Consider the following 12,950-nt stretch of genomic DNA (forward strand, 5'->3'; position numbering starts at 1 on the left):
AATATTTTTATACTTTTCAGTAAAGTCTTCAGTAGATAAGGAACTTCTCTTTGCTCTTAAGGTATTACATATGCAAGACACAAGAAGGAAAGACTAATGTTGAGGACAAGTCCACATCACAGGTTTATCTTATCAGGCAAGTATTTTTCAAGTGTCACTGCTAAGTTTCTATGGGCATGATTTAACACTGAATGTAACAAAATGAAAGTCATGATAGCTTGTAGTGTTTCATATACAGTTATTGGCATATCTATGAGGGGTCATACTGGTCTTGTCCGAACATGGGAAGTGTTTGGGGCTATTCAAAAAAAAAAAAATTTTTTTAAAGTTACTACTCTGAGGCTAAATTAAATAAGTAAACATCAACTGATCTATTCCCAAATAAACATCTTGAAATGCAAAGAAAAATGACAAAACTGGTTCTCATACTGAGATGATGCTCATATAAACCATAAATTGGAACATTTCTATAAATCAATAATACATATTTATACATGTGTTGTTTTATGCACTTGCATATTTGGAGAAATAAGTGTTTAATTATGTTCAGTGAAATACAACCAAATCCCCAGATGAAAGTCAAAGAATGAGTTATTTTTCAAAACAGTCAAATGAAAGGAAAAAACAACTCCTACTAAACCTTTGATTAAGGAAGTAAAGAACCCAAACTGCAAAGAATTTTAAAGTTCAGACAAGGAGTTCATATAACCAAAAAGGTTCTTAGGTATATTCTCAAAGGAATCTCTCCCTCAGAAATTATTGGTCCTATCTGATCCCAGGGCATATTATAATTCTTTAAACAGTCATAAATTCCATTCTAAAATATCAGAGGACAGTTTCAGTGCAATTGGGAAAAAAATCTTTAAAGATATGTAATTTTATGAAAACCCAGTAGAGAATATCCCGAACATAAAAGATTCCTTCAAGTACTCACCCTAGTTTTGGATTCACAACAATCGCAGCTGGTTGATCCAGCTGGGTGGTAATCAGCCACTTTCTGTACCTTCCATCAAGCTTTGCCACCTCAATTCGTTGGTTCTTGGCATCAGACCAGTAAATGTGCCTAAATTCAGAAGGACAAAGAAAAACAAGGGAAAAATCTAGACTGATTATTTCTGGGGAAGAGGTTTGAAGATGAGAAAATTTAGTTTGGCAGCTCTGGCCAACAAGATAGCTCCTGAGATACTGAAACTGTGTTCAGAGCATAGAGCCCCTCTCTCAGGAATGCCCTAATCTTTTCAGACAAGGGGGCATCTTTGGAAAGTTACACATGGAAGAATGATTGGCCAAAGCAGCTGAATCAGCAAGGATCAGTAATTGCAGCAGATGCCAGCGGTCAGGCTGATCTCACATCGGGCATTTTTCTAAGACATGTGCTTCAGGTAGAAGTCATAAGGCATAAGTCTGGCTGCCCATTAGTCTATTTCCTCCTCAGCAAAGAGCCCCCGTTGGAATCAATAGGAATCTGGCATCAGCTCCAAAGATGAGTGGAAATAGCATTTCAAACTAACCAAGTCAGCAAGGCCACCCTGACCTTATTTCCACTTTTAAGGCTGTGGGTCTCAGTAGCTTACAGGCAAAAAGAGCTGCCACAGTTTCTTAATTCCCTCATTGATTAAGGCTGAGAAACAGGTAACACTTCAAACAAGAGGATCTGCTATTGCCTGGTTGGTTTTCCAAAGGAAGTGTTAAATGTCTAGAGTTTCAAGCTTCAGACTCACTAACAGTTCTCTGAGGCCCCATTTCCTCACAGAAAATGCTGAAGTGAGTCTCCTGTTAGCCTCCGGGAGCAGTGGGGACCCAATTAACTTCTTCAGAGAAGCTCAAGTCTTCCAAGAGTACCAGAAGGGTTTGTAAAAAGGTGAGAATGAATTTACACTGCACATGAGTCTCCATTCTCCAGGAGGGCAGTGAGCTGCTGAGGCTTTCCTCTCAAACATCTTTCCATTATTAGTTCATTTTCAAGGACACGGGTCAGGTGAGGGGTGCTATGAATGCTCGAGCTCCTTTGCATGTTATTACTTTCCCCCACCGTCACGCTAGTGCCAGCATCCTCCTTGAAGAAGGAGTTGAATAACTTTCCCACCCTGGTTTGCATCCCATGCATCTTCCTGAGGGTTCTGACTTAGGGATCATCCAAAATGGGTGATTCTGGTCCCTAAAAGGAATACTAGAGCCAGATGGTATGATAAGGTCTAAAAGAAAATAACAGAACTGATGCCTCCTTTAACTCAAACCCAAAGATGAAGCAGGAAATTCAAATTCTCAATCAGTTCTAGAGAGCTAGCCTGCTAAAACTCAAGATGTGGTTTGTTCCTCCCCAAAATAATTACCAGAGAGAAAACAGCTTAATCTCAACTGCTTTGCTTGGAGAATTGTGAGGCTATTCCCTTGCTTCACTATATGAACAGTGCTGCCATAACTGAAAGAATTTTGGAATCCAGAACTCTGTCAGCAAGAAAGCTCTACTCCATATGATACAGGACCTGGGTGCTTTCCAAACCTCCTCATGGTGCACATAGAAAACAGGAAATGATAATGTTTACATGACACACTGGGGTAAGCAGAGGAGGTTTCTGGGGCTAGGACAAGCCCAGGCACTGCCAAGTGACACCAGCACCTGAGCACACCCATTCCTGGCCCCAAGCTGAGTCATATGCCAACATGAGCAGCAGAGAGCTCTAGCCAGGAAGACAGAACATGCAAGAAGGAGATGTGTGGCAAATTTACCTTCCAACCCAGTCCACTGCTAGTCCATCTGGCTGCATTATGTATTTCAGGCCCAGGTCAACTTCCTCAATGATATTATTGCTGCCAGATTCAAAGTTGGGGATGTAGGCACGTCTGATAGCACCAAACTCAGAGCCCTGCGCCAGTATAGTGTAATACACAACACCTAGAAGGAAGACACATGCCAGTCTCACATGAAGAACATCAAGTAAGAGAAGAAATGGGGTCTAATCAAGTGAACTGCTATTCACCTATCAGCATCTCTACTTCCCTTTGTTTTATAATACTAATAATTCAATTACATCAATATGATTCAACCTCAAAAACCTATCATATTTGAGCCATTTGCTACAAATATCTTGAGACAACTTATTAATATTTTCCTAGTTATCTCTATTCGAGGGGTAACTCATTAAAATATTGATCTAGAGCCTATCTGTTCTCAGGTCTAGTTTCCAAAACAGAATTATTAAAAAACCAGGTTGGGTTGTTGAGAATTTAAAGTCATATGCAGTATCAGTGACAATATAAGAGCAATGAAGATGAGAAGTCCTTCTTTATGTATAGATGAAAGGACAATATACAGCAAGTATTTTAAAAGCATAGGAAGACTGACTTTTAAAGCATATATTGGGGATCTACTGCTTTCTGGATACATACCTTTCTTGAAAAACTTATTGTTTGTTTGCATGAAATACAACAATATTACATGTGGAAATACAACAATAATAAATCTTACATTGATGTAGATACTGATATTTTTCAAAGCATTTCATATCAACTATCTAATTCAACCTTCAAAATAAATATCAGAGGTAGGTAGAAAGAACAAGATGACTACTCTTATTTTACAGATACCAAATTGAGATCCAGAGAATGGTTATAATTGTTCAAAGTTATAAATGAGGAAGACAAGGAGAGAAGATGAGCCATAGGTATAGAGAAGACCAGTTTTCTGACTCTTACCCATTACCACCTCCCATACAAGGCCATGAGAGGCCCTATGGTAGGCTTTATAGTTTCTTTTTCTCCTGCACCAACTAAGCTTTTCAAATACCCATCACATACACTGTGCTAGATATTAGTTAGGTTGGGAGCTAGGCATAAATAGATGAATGAAATCTCTGTCTCCAGAAGCACATAGTTAGGGCATAGGGAGAAAAAATATGTGCACCACTAGCTATGTAGCTCAGTGTCACAGGTGCTTTGGTCGAAGCACATATACAATGCTGCAGGCTCATGGGTTGCACTCACACAACTTCACCAGGAGGAATTACAATGTCCCAGAGGACATGGCATTGAAACTTGAGGTCTTAGTAGAAATTTCCCAAGTGCCACATTTTAAGAAAGAATGGGAGCTGTCACAAGGAAAGGACAAAGTAAGAGATAAGGAGATTTGGGAGGAAGGTTTGAAGCAAAGTTGGGAAAGTTGGCAGGAACTCAAGCCCACAGTAAGGCATCCAGAGCTTTCTTTCCACTTGTGCAACAAAAATCCACTTGTTTGAAAAACAAATTCCCCCAATTCACATCTAAATATTTAATAAAATCAATTATTATCGTGACAGATGACATAGTTTATACTCACTGAGACCTATGCCCTCGGGATCCCAGTCATAATCGATAGCTTGGATATGTTCCTCCTCTTCAAGATACTCTGAGAACTTCTCAGATGACATATTGTATTTTCGGATTCGAACATTCTCAGGCAGCAGCAACAATGGAGGGTTACCTGCAAACAGAGGCTACTTTGTTTGAATTCAACCTGAACTGTTAAACTATAAAGTAGGATATAAAATGCATAGCAGGCATTCCCTCCCTGCTTTAAAAACATGACGTAGAACTGCAAGAACGTGATCCTACTTAGAATAAGTTACACTCCATGTATGTATAATACATCAAAATACACTTTACTGACACGTATATCTAAAAAGAACAAATAACATAAGAAAACACAAAAACATGAATTTTCATAGGAATCTGACCATGTCTATAAAGCTGACTATACAACTGGGTTCCAAAATTCTTGACTGTGGACATTCTCATCCCCATTTCAGTTGAAAAGCTAACATCTCTGTTTAGGCATATTATCAGTTCTTCATTCTGTGTCCTCATGACAGTTTAGAGCAAGATGAGGCTGTGACTGCTACAGAGAGCCCTCATTTTCAGTGAATTTATTTTCTTTATTTGCTGACATTAAGACAGACAAGATTATAGACATTCAGCCTCACAGAAGGGATATAACATTCACAGCCTCACCAAAAGTTTACTAGGAGTTCTTGTTCCTCACTCTTTACTGACAGATTTATGATTCTTTTAGCAGTAATCATCTCTGTGACCCAATTTAGCTTCCAGCTAGTGAGGGAAAAAGCAGCTTGTTTTTGATTTAAAAAAAAAAAAAATCACCTACAGCAGTTTTCAATGATGATTCATCCCAAGATGCTTGTCTAGAATTTCAAAAATTTAATCTACTTGCATAATGTCAATCAAATGCAATTTAAGTAACTTCTAAAAGTTCATTTTTATATATTTCCTCCATCCTGACATTATGTTTTATATGAATATTCTAACTTATTTCAGTGATCTCCTTAGTTAAAAGATTAAACAGCTTAAAGTTTGCTGCTTAATTACCAGACCAACTGTTCAAATGCCATCACTGTGGTTTTCATTCACTGTCAAAAACGTTTGGAGGATAAGATACTTACGTATTTTGTCCTATTTAAGTTAAAGCATATGCTTTAAAAGCCCAATTTATGTGAATATATCAAATATCCATTTGCCCAGAATTAACAAAATGAAAAGGACAAGTTTCTTAAACTCTACTAAACATTTTAAATCCAAAATAAAGGCATAGACCCCTTGACTGGGATTTAGATCAGATGTCTGAAATTTGGTGTATAAAACCTCTGACTTATATTCCTTCTTTTTTGTCACTGCAGTCTGGTACTTATTACTGCTTTCCACCTGGCCTGATTCTCTAATACTGGCATTAACCTAAAATATAAACTAATGATTGTGTTATGAATGCAACAGACTCCTCCTCTCTGTTACCCATAGTCCGTGAACAATAACAAAGGGTTGGGCAGCAGAGTGTCTCTGGACTTGCCCTTGGTTCAATGTTTTTTGTGCTCATCTTAGATTACATGGCCTCAGACATTTTGTCCCCTTTTTGAAATTTTATATTAAGGTAGACAAGAGGCTAAATCCAGAATTATAAACAACACCTGACTCTTGTTTTAATCCTATGTGTTTGTAGGAGATTATAGTTAGCATTTAAAACTGACAGGAAAAGAGAGAGTAGGGGACAGAGACTGGGAAGCTGTTGGAAGAGAAGTATCTGGTCAGTTAACAGGAAGACTGAGAGTCAAAAGTTCATCTCCTGGTACAAGACAGTCATTGGCATCGACTTCCCCCAACAATGACAGATGTGATGTGAGCTCAGCATACCGTCAGCTGCACACCGTTCTCCATAGCGGGGCACTCATCGACCTGAAGCCATCCGCACAGAAACATTCATAACTTCCCTTGGTGTTTTGACAGTTCTGGGGACAGACCCCAAATTGCTCACATTCGTTGATGTCTGCAGGCAAAATAAAACCAAGTGTGCAACATCTGTTCCCATCCATTCCTTAGAGACTCTGTTTTTGTTTAATTCATATTCACAGGTAACAAGAACCAAGAAAAGTACAGATGAAAATTAAGCAATGATACATTTTGAGAGCCACTTACTAAGTTTCAGATGCTGTTTCACATGTTTTTCATGGTTTTTTTTTTTTTTTTTTTTTTTTACTAACTTAATATAGTTTTAAAAACTCTATGAAGTATGGACTACTACCATTAAGCACAAAGTCCCAAAGCTGGTCACCAAGGAAGATAGGATTTAATCGAAGCAGTGTGGCTTCATAACACAGCAGAGCAAATCTTCACCCAGAAAGCACCTGAAGTGTTGTTGTTGGTATCACTTCCCTTCTGCCAACTTGCTTCAGGAACAAGAGTCATCAATTTGGTTTTTCAATTGAGTTCTTAGGCATCAGTGTGCAAAAGAACTCTTACCATCATTTAAGTATGACATACGAATTAAACACAGCAATTCACATAATAAAAGACACCTAGAATCATACTCATCACTGATATTTTGATAAGCTTCTTTCAACTCCACACCTTAAAACTCATTCATGCCTCACCTACATAGGTGTGTTGGACTTAAGATGAAGACAGTTAGCCTGGTGTTCGTCTTTAGTTGATTTCACACACTAAGACAATAAGCAACCATCATCAACAAGGTCTATACCATTCACCTTGATCTCACAGATATTTTGAACACAACATCTGAGCTTCAAGACACTTTGCTAGGCATGCAGGAAAGAAAAGCAATTGGCATTCTTGGGTATTTTAATGACCAAAACCATGAGTTTAGGCCCCATTAAGGAAATAAATAGTGGTTTAATAAAGGAAATGGCCAGAAAGCCAAAAAGTATGAGAGTCTCTTTACAAGGATTGAAGGAAATATACTCTACCTTGACAGGAGTTTCTGTCCAAAATACCAGCTTTGAACCCAGTTCTACAGGAACAGATAAATCCTCCTTCACTTAACTGGGTACAATTCTGTTCACACAGATTTTCGGCATCATGTTCTTTCTCTTCCCATATCTAAAAAATGAAATTCCAGCAGTACAAATGGAAGGCACAAGCCAAACCAGCCCAAATGAACAGTCAATGTTGTATCAGAGGAAACAGCTGTACAGCAATCTTGAGAGGACCCCTTTCCAGAAGCCTCAGCAGAAGACAGGGTGCATCTTTATTCTAATTTCTGGGAACAGCCTGAATGCCATTCACACACATGTATGTAATGTTAGCACTGGAGGTGATTTTCCCCTTTCACAAGGCCTTGCCAGGCTCACCCTCAGCCCAATCCTGGACCCCAAAACTATGAGCCAGGGACTCTGCAACTACTGCCACCATCCTCTGCTACCTCTCATTCTATTCTACACAGCATCTTATTATCTAGATAGATTAGATAGGGGACACTGATTCAGGTTAGAACAAAACTGCAAATAGAGGGATATAATAAAGTTATAAATTACAATTTGCCAAAATATTGACCAATTCATTACACACACATCAGGGTGTGACCAGGTACAATAAATGCATAGTCATGTCATACATGATATTTAAACCATAATTAGTACATGGAAGGGAACTTTACAATATGGATGTACATATCAAGGTTTTAAAAATATCCATACTGGACTGGGGATGCAGCTTAGGAGTAGAGTACTTGCCTAGCATGTGCAAGGCCTATACTTCAGCACTACCACATAAAATAAATAAATAAAAGTAAAGATAGTTCACTACTCTTTTACCCAGTTAGTTCACATTAATGAATTTCCCCCAGGAAGGAATAAAACATGATTTATGTTTAAGGATCATAACATTACAGTAAAAAAATATGTTGAAAACAACTTGAATATCTATTCAACAGTAGGGAATATTATATTATAGTGTATTGTATCAAATCTAAGATATCCCAGATGCACCATTGTTTTATGTAACATTAAAATAGAAGAAGTCTGGAACTTACACCACAGCATGTTGTCAACTGTAAGATGCACCTTGATTTCAGAGATGTTAAAAAGTAAAATAAGCGTACATCTTAGAAGCAATGAGTTATGATTATTTACATGATTGATTTTTATGTAGTCATTAAAATTCAAGGCTTCAAATGATACTCTGACATAGGAAATATCCATAATAAAATGGAGAAAAAGATCGTAAAACTAATATAGAATATTCTTTAAATTTGTTAAATATGAAAATATATATGTGCACATATATGAGCAAAAAAAGATAGCAAAAGTTACAAACTTTAAGAGATCTCTTAGTAATGGGATTCAAATTATTTCTATATTTCTTTTGGTTACTAAACCAAGCTGCACCATGCTAAGGACATGCTCTACCACTGAGCCAACCCAAACCTACTCTTAATTATGCATGTGTTTCCTGATTTACAACTTTCATAGTTAAATCAACCAATACTTTATTTCATAGAGCCTATGTGAATGGCTCATGTTGTCCCTGCTATCCAGGGCCCAGATGATCCCAGATGGACTTTCACAGTTCTGTGGTTATTCTTCTTGCTAAGATGGGGACATATATTGGCAATCATGTTTTTTTATTTTTACGCATTTATTTATTTTTGAGACAGGGTCTCCCTATGTTGTCCATAGGCTGGTCTCAAACTCCTGGGCGAGTGATCTTCCCGCCTCAGCCTCCAAGGTGCTGGGACTATAGGTGTGTGCCACAGGATTCATATTTTTAGATGGGAAAAGTGACCTTCCCAGGGACACAGAGTACCAAAGCAACATGAAGCATCACAAACTCCTGCTCCCAGCCCTGTGGGTCACAGCTGTCTCCTCACTCCGTGCCTGTGCTCCTGTGTTGCTATCCTTGCCCTGTTCTGGGGCTTCCCCTGCAGATCCATTGAGTCACATCAGTGCCTCAGCTCCTCCCCTGGACAGTGGACAACAAGCAGCCACTTTCTGGCAACTCAAAGATGGGGCAGGCAAGAGATGAGTGAGTTTAAATTTCAGAATTACCTTTTAGCTTCTCCTCTCTCTCTCTCTCCTCTCTCTCTCTCTCTCTCTCTCTCTCTCTCTTTGTACCGGGGATTGAACTCAGGAGCACTTAACCACTGAGCCACATCCTCAGCCCCTTTCTAATTTAATTTAGAAACGGTCTCACTAAGTTGCTTTAGGGTCTTGCTAAGTTGCTGAGACTGGCTTTGAACTTGTTATCCTCCTGCCTCAGCTCCCGAGCTGCTAGGATAATAGGTGTGTACCACTGTGCCTGGCTTAGCTTCTCTTGTACAATATTGTCCCCTCTGCTTTCATTATTGGAGACAAGTGACATATTTTTTAAGATAATCCAATATTTTCTATCTTGTGAAAGAAACTGTGATGTTCTAGAGAAACATAACACTGAGATAGAGTGTCAGAAGCCCTGCTGTGTTGGGTCAACCCCCAAATCACATTTCTTTTTCTCTAATCCTTGGCAAATAATTCCCAGCATCTTATTGTAGGCAGAGGGAAGGGAAGGAGGCAGTGGAAAGCAATTTGGCAACCTGTGGGTAAAATTTTGTCAAATCAGTTTCCCATAGCTAACAAGGGGAGGCAAGGATCTTGCTAGGAACAATCGTACCTTATGTAATCTGTTGGATCCACTGACATTTGCACCCATCTGGCCAGCTCCTCATATTCCTCCTCTCCCTCATTAGAGGGAAGGTGGGAGGAGACTGAAAACTGAAATCCACAGGGCAAGACCCCAATTCAAAGGTATATTGTAAAAAGTCTCCTTATAAGAGAAGGTCAAGTTTCCCCAAGTGATACCGGCCAGGAGGGTTACATTTGGGAGGGGGGAGCTGGGGGACTGGGTACTCCTGGCAGTGAGGAGGCAGTAGGCACCCATAGTCCCCCTCACTGCTCCTGGCTCCTCTCCTGGGTGACCAGGTCAGTCCTCGGCTGCTGAAGGGCTATCTGCTCATTGTTCTCTGTTACCCAACCCTGACACAGCGGTCACCACTCTGAGAGGCAAGAGGATGCCCTACATCAGCACTGTAAACCTTGATGAGGTCCTGCTATGGTTTGGATGGGGTTTAACTGCATCCTTCCCAAAGGCCCATTTGGTAAAGGCCTGGTCCCCAGGGTGGCATTAGGGGGAAATAGTGGAACCTGTTAAGAACACAGACCTACTGTGAAGTCTTCTGATTGTAGGATCCTTCATCTTTGGGGGTGAGCCTTAGAGTAGTCATGTGATCCTTGATTTCTCAGGAGAAATTGGTGGTTGGTGTTGTTGTATAAAAGGAGTAAGGCTCTCTGCTTCCCGTATTGAGCTGTAATCTCATTGTCCTGCACACTGTCCCACCATCTTCCTTGCCGAAGATGCTGTGCATGCTATTTGGACATTGGGCCTCCAAAACTGTGAGCTAAATGAACCTCTTTTCTTCAGGAATGGACTATGTCAGGTATTTCCTGATAGTGGTGAAAAGAAGACTAATATAGGAGCCTAAATAAGGACTTTGCTCTCTGAGTTTCTTTGGACCTTGGGTGTCTGCAGATTTCACATGCTTTCCTCCCTGGGACTAGGCCACAAGCCCCTCAGGAGCGTGGCTGGGAGGGTTCATGGAAAACACTAAGAGGGCCACTCTCAAGACACTTCAACAGGAATGCTGGAGTTCAGCTATCCTCTAGATCTCTCTTCAAGTTGAGTTCTTCCCCTGCAGAAACACTGTCTGGAATGTTATGGAGCAAAAGTATCCTTGGGCTCCAGTTGCTCGCTCCCTTCTATTCAAGAATTTTCTGCACTGGGCCTGTCAGTCCAAAGTTCACTTTCACTCCCTTTCTGGGGCCCACAAGCTCTTCTCATGCAAATGGAACTCCCTAAAGCCCCAACATCCTCCCCAACACACACACACATACACATACGTAGGCAGGCCTGATTTGTCTGGATTCCAAGACAGGGCACAGAACCAACTTTATTCTGAAGCCCACACCATTAATCATCTGTTGGGAATTGACAATGAATTTCTCATAGCAACAATGCATCAACTGGTGATTCAGGTCCCTTTCAGCTGGCAAGAGCCTACTGAATTCAAAATGTGGCTCAGTTGTAGAATTCACTCTACTAGGCCTGGTTCTGTGATTTGAAAACAAGGTCACGCAATCAGAAGTAAAGAGAATACAGTAAAAATAAAAAGAGGGAATTTCCTCCTTTCCGGGGTGCAGGACTTGTCCTGGGAAAGTTCCTGAGACAAGCCAAGCTCGTTGCCTCTTTGGCTTCCTGCCACTCCCCCCATGCACCCCTTTGCTAGCACCTCTTCTCATGCATTCCAGGACGTTTGTTGTGTAAAATTTCACAGAGCATACTCACCCAGATCTGGTCCACCCTTAGCAGAGTCCAGGCACTATTAAATCCACCTGCCACCCCAACCCAACAGCCCCCTGCAAGATCCTTACTAGAGGGCCAAATGCAAGAGCTCCCGGTAGATGTGCAGATGGAGTGAGAAGCCTAAGCAGCTGTTGCTCTGAGCACCCCTGTGCTCCAGCCCTCCTGAGTAGTTTCCTTACATTAGTTATTCAGCAAATATCTGAGCACCAGGAACAGTGGTGTGGTCACCAGGCTTATAGACCAAAAGAAATGGAGCTTAATTCTAATGCATTAACTCATTTAGTTCTCATAATAACCTAAGAGACTGACACTATAATATCCCAGTTTTGCCTCATAAAATACCAGAGGAGCTGAGAGATTAATTAACGTGTCCCAAGAACATAGCTGGTTAAGTCATGAGACCAGAACTCCAAGCCAGAATTGGTGATGCCTGAGCCCTGGGCCTAGTCTCCTGGGAGCCAGAGCATCTTCATTCCTAGCTGCCCACCACAAGTGGAGTCAAAAACGTGGGCTTGATGGGACCAAGTTGTTCTTGATTTCTCAGCTTCTTCTGGAGCTTTCTTGCCTTCTGAATCTATAAATTCTCAAGAGACACCACATTTCCCCCAAGCTGAGGTGGGGGCAGGAAGGCTGGGAGCCATGGACCATAAGTGACGCCTTTGTGAGGCAGCCCATGGATCTAATGAGCGTTCTTCGTAAGCTTCCTTAAAGCCTCAAGAAAGGGTGAATATCAAAGAGGTGAGTCATTGTACAGATAACTTCATCTTAAAATAAAATGTGACAATAGATTTCTTCAATGGCTATTATCTGGGATCTAAATGATTGGTATTTTACACACAAAAAAATAAAAATTACAAGCAAATTTCCTGTTGCAATCCAATGAGAGACATTCTATGCTCACCTCATTAGTCAATGAGCTAAAGCAGCAGGTGGAGACATCTTAAATTTGGGCCAACACAGCCTGGACCAGCTCTGACCTTTCTGTCTTTGAGTATTGGATCAGTTCTCTAGTCAACTCATTGTTCTGCAAAGGCAAATAGAAGCACCCAGAACATGCTTCCTTGCAAATATTTGATCTCAGAGAAATCCCCTTTTCACCTGTAAGAACAGAACGCCTCCATTCTGAACTAAGGAACTTTGAGTGCCACCTCGTTTGGTTTAGTACTCCTGGAGGATGGTTGGCTATCACCCTTCCACTTAGAAAACTATTGCATGTTCAGTTTCTGGTCAGCAAAACAGTTCTGACTCAAAAGAGGATTCCCCTGTTCCCTCCTATCACT

At 40.5% G+C, this 12,950-nt stretch overlaps 1 protein-coding gene across 1 annotated transcript in view; it reads right to left on the reverse strand.

Moving 5' to 3' along the window:
• The window catches only part of LOC306656559 (low-density lipoprotein receptor-related protein 2-like), a 244,423-nt gene that overhangs the window by 17,842 nt on the left and 213,631 nt on the right, over positions 1-12,950 (reverse strand). Inside the window, 7 exon segments of the mRNA XM_079131902.1 lie at positions 935-1,063; positions 2,731-2,896; positions 4,316-4,459; positions 6,175-6,202; positions 6,204-6,307; positions 7,245-7,356; positions 7,358-7,377. Of these exon segments, the coding sequence (XP_078988028.1) occupies positions 935-1,063; positions 2,731-2,896; positions 4,316-4,459; positions 6,175-6,202; positions 6,204-6,307; positions 7,245-7,356; positions 7,358-7,377 (703 nt within the window).

This window comes from Sciurus vulgaris, assembly GCF_902686455.1.
Source record: "Sciurus vulgaris genome assembly, chromosome: 3".
Lineage (NCBI taxonomy): Eukaryota > Metazoa > Chordata > Mammalia > Rodentia > Sciuridae > Sciurus > Sciurus vulgaris.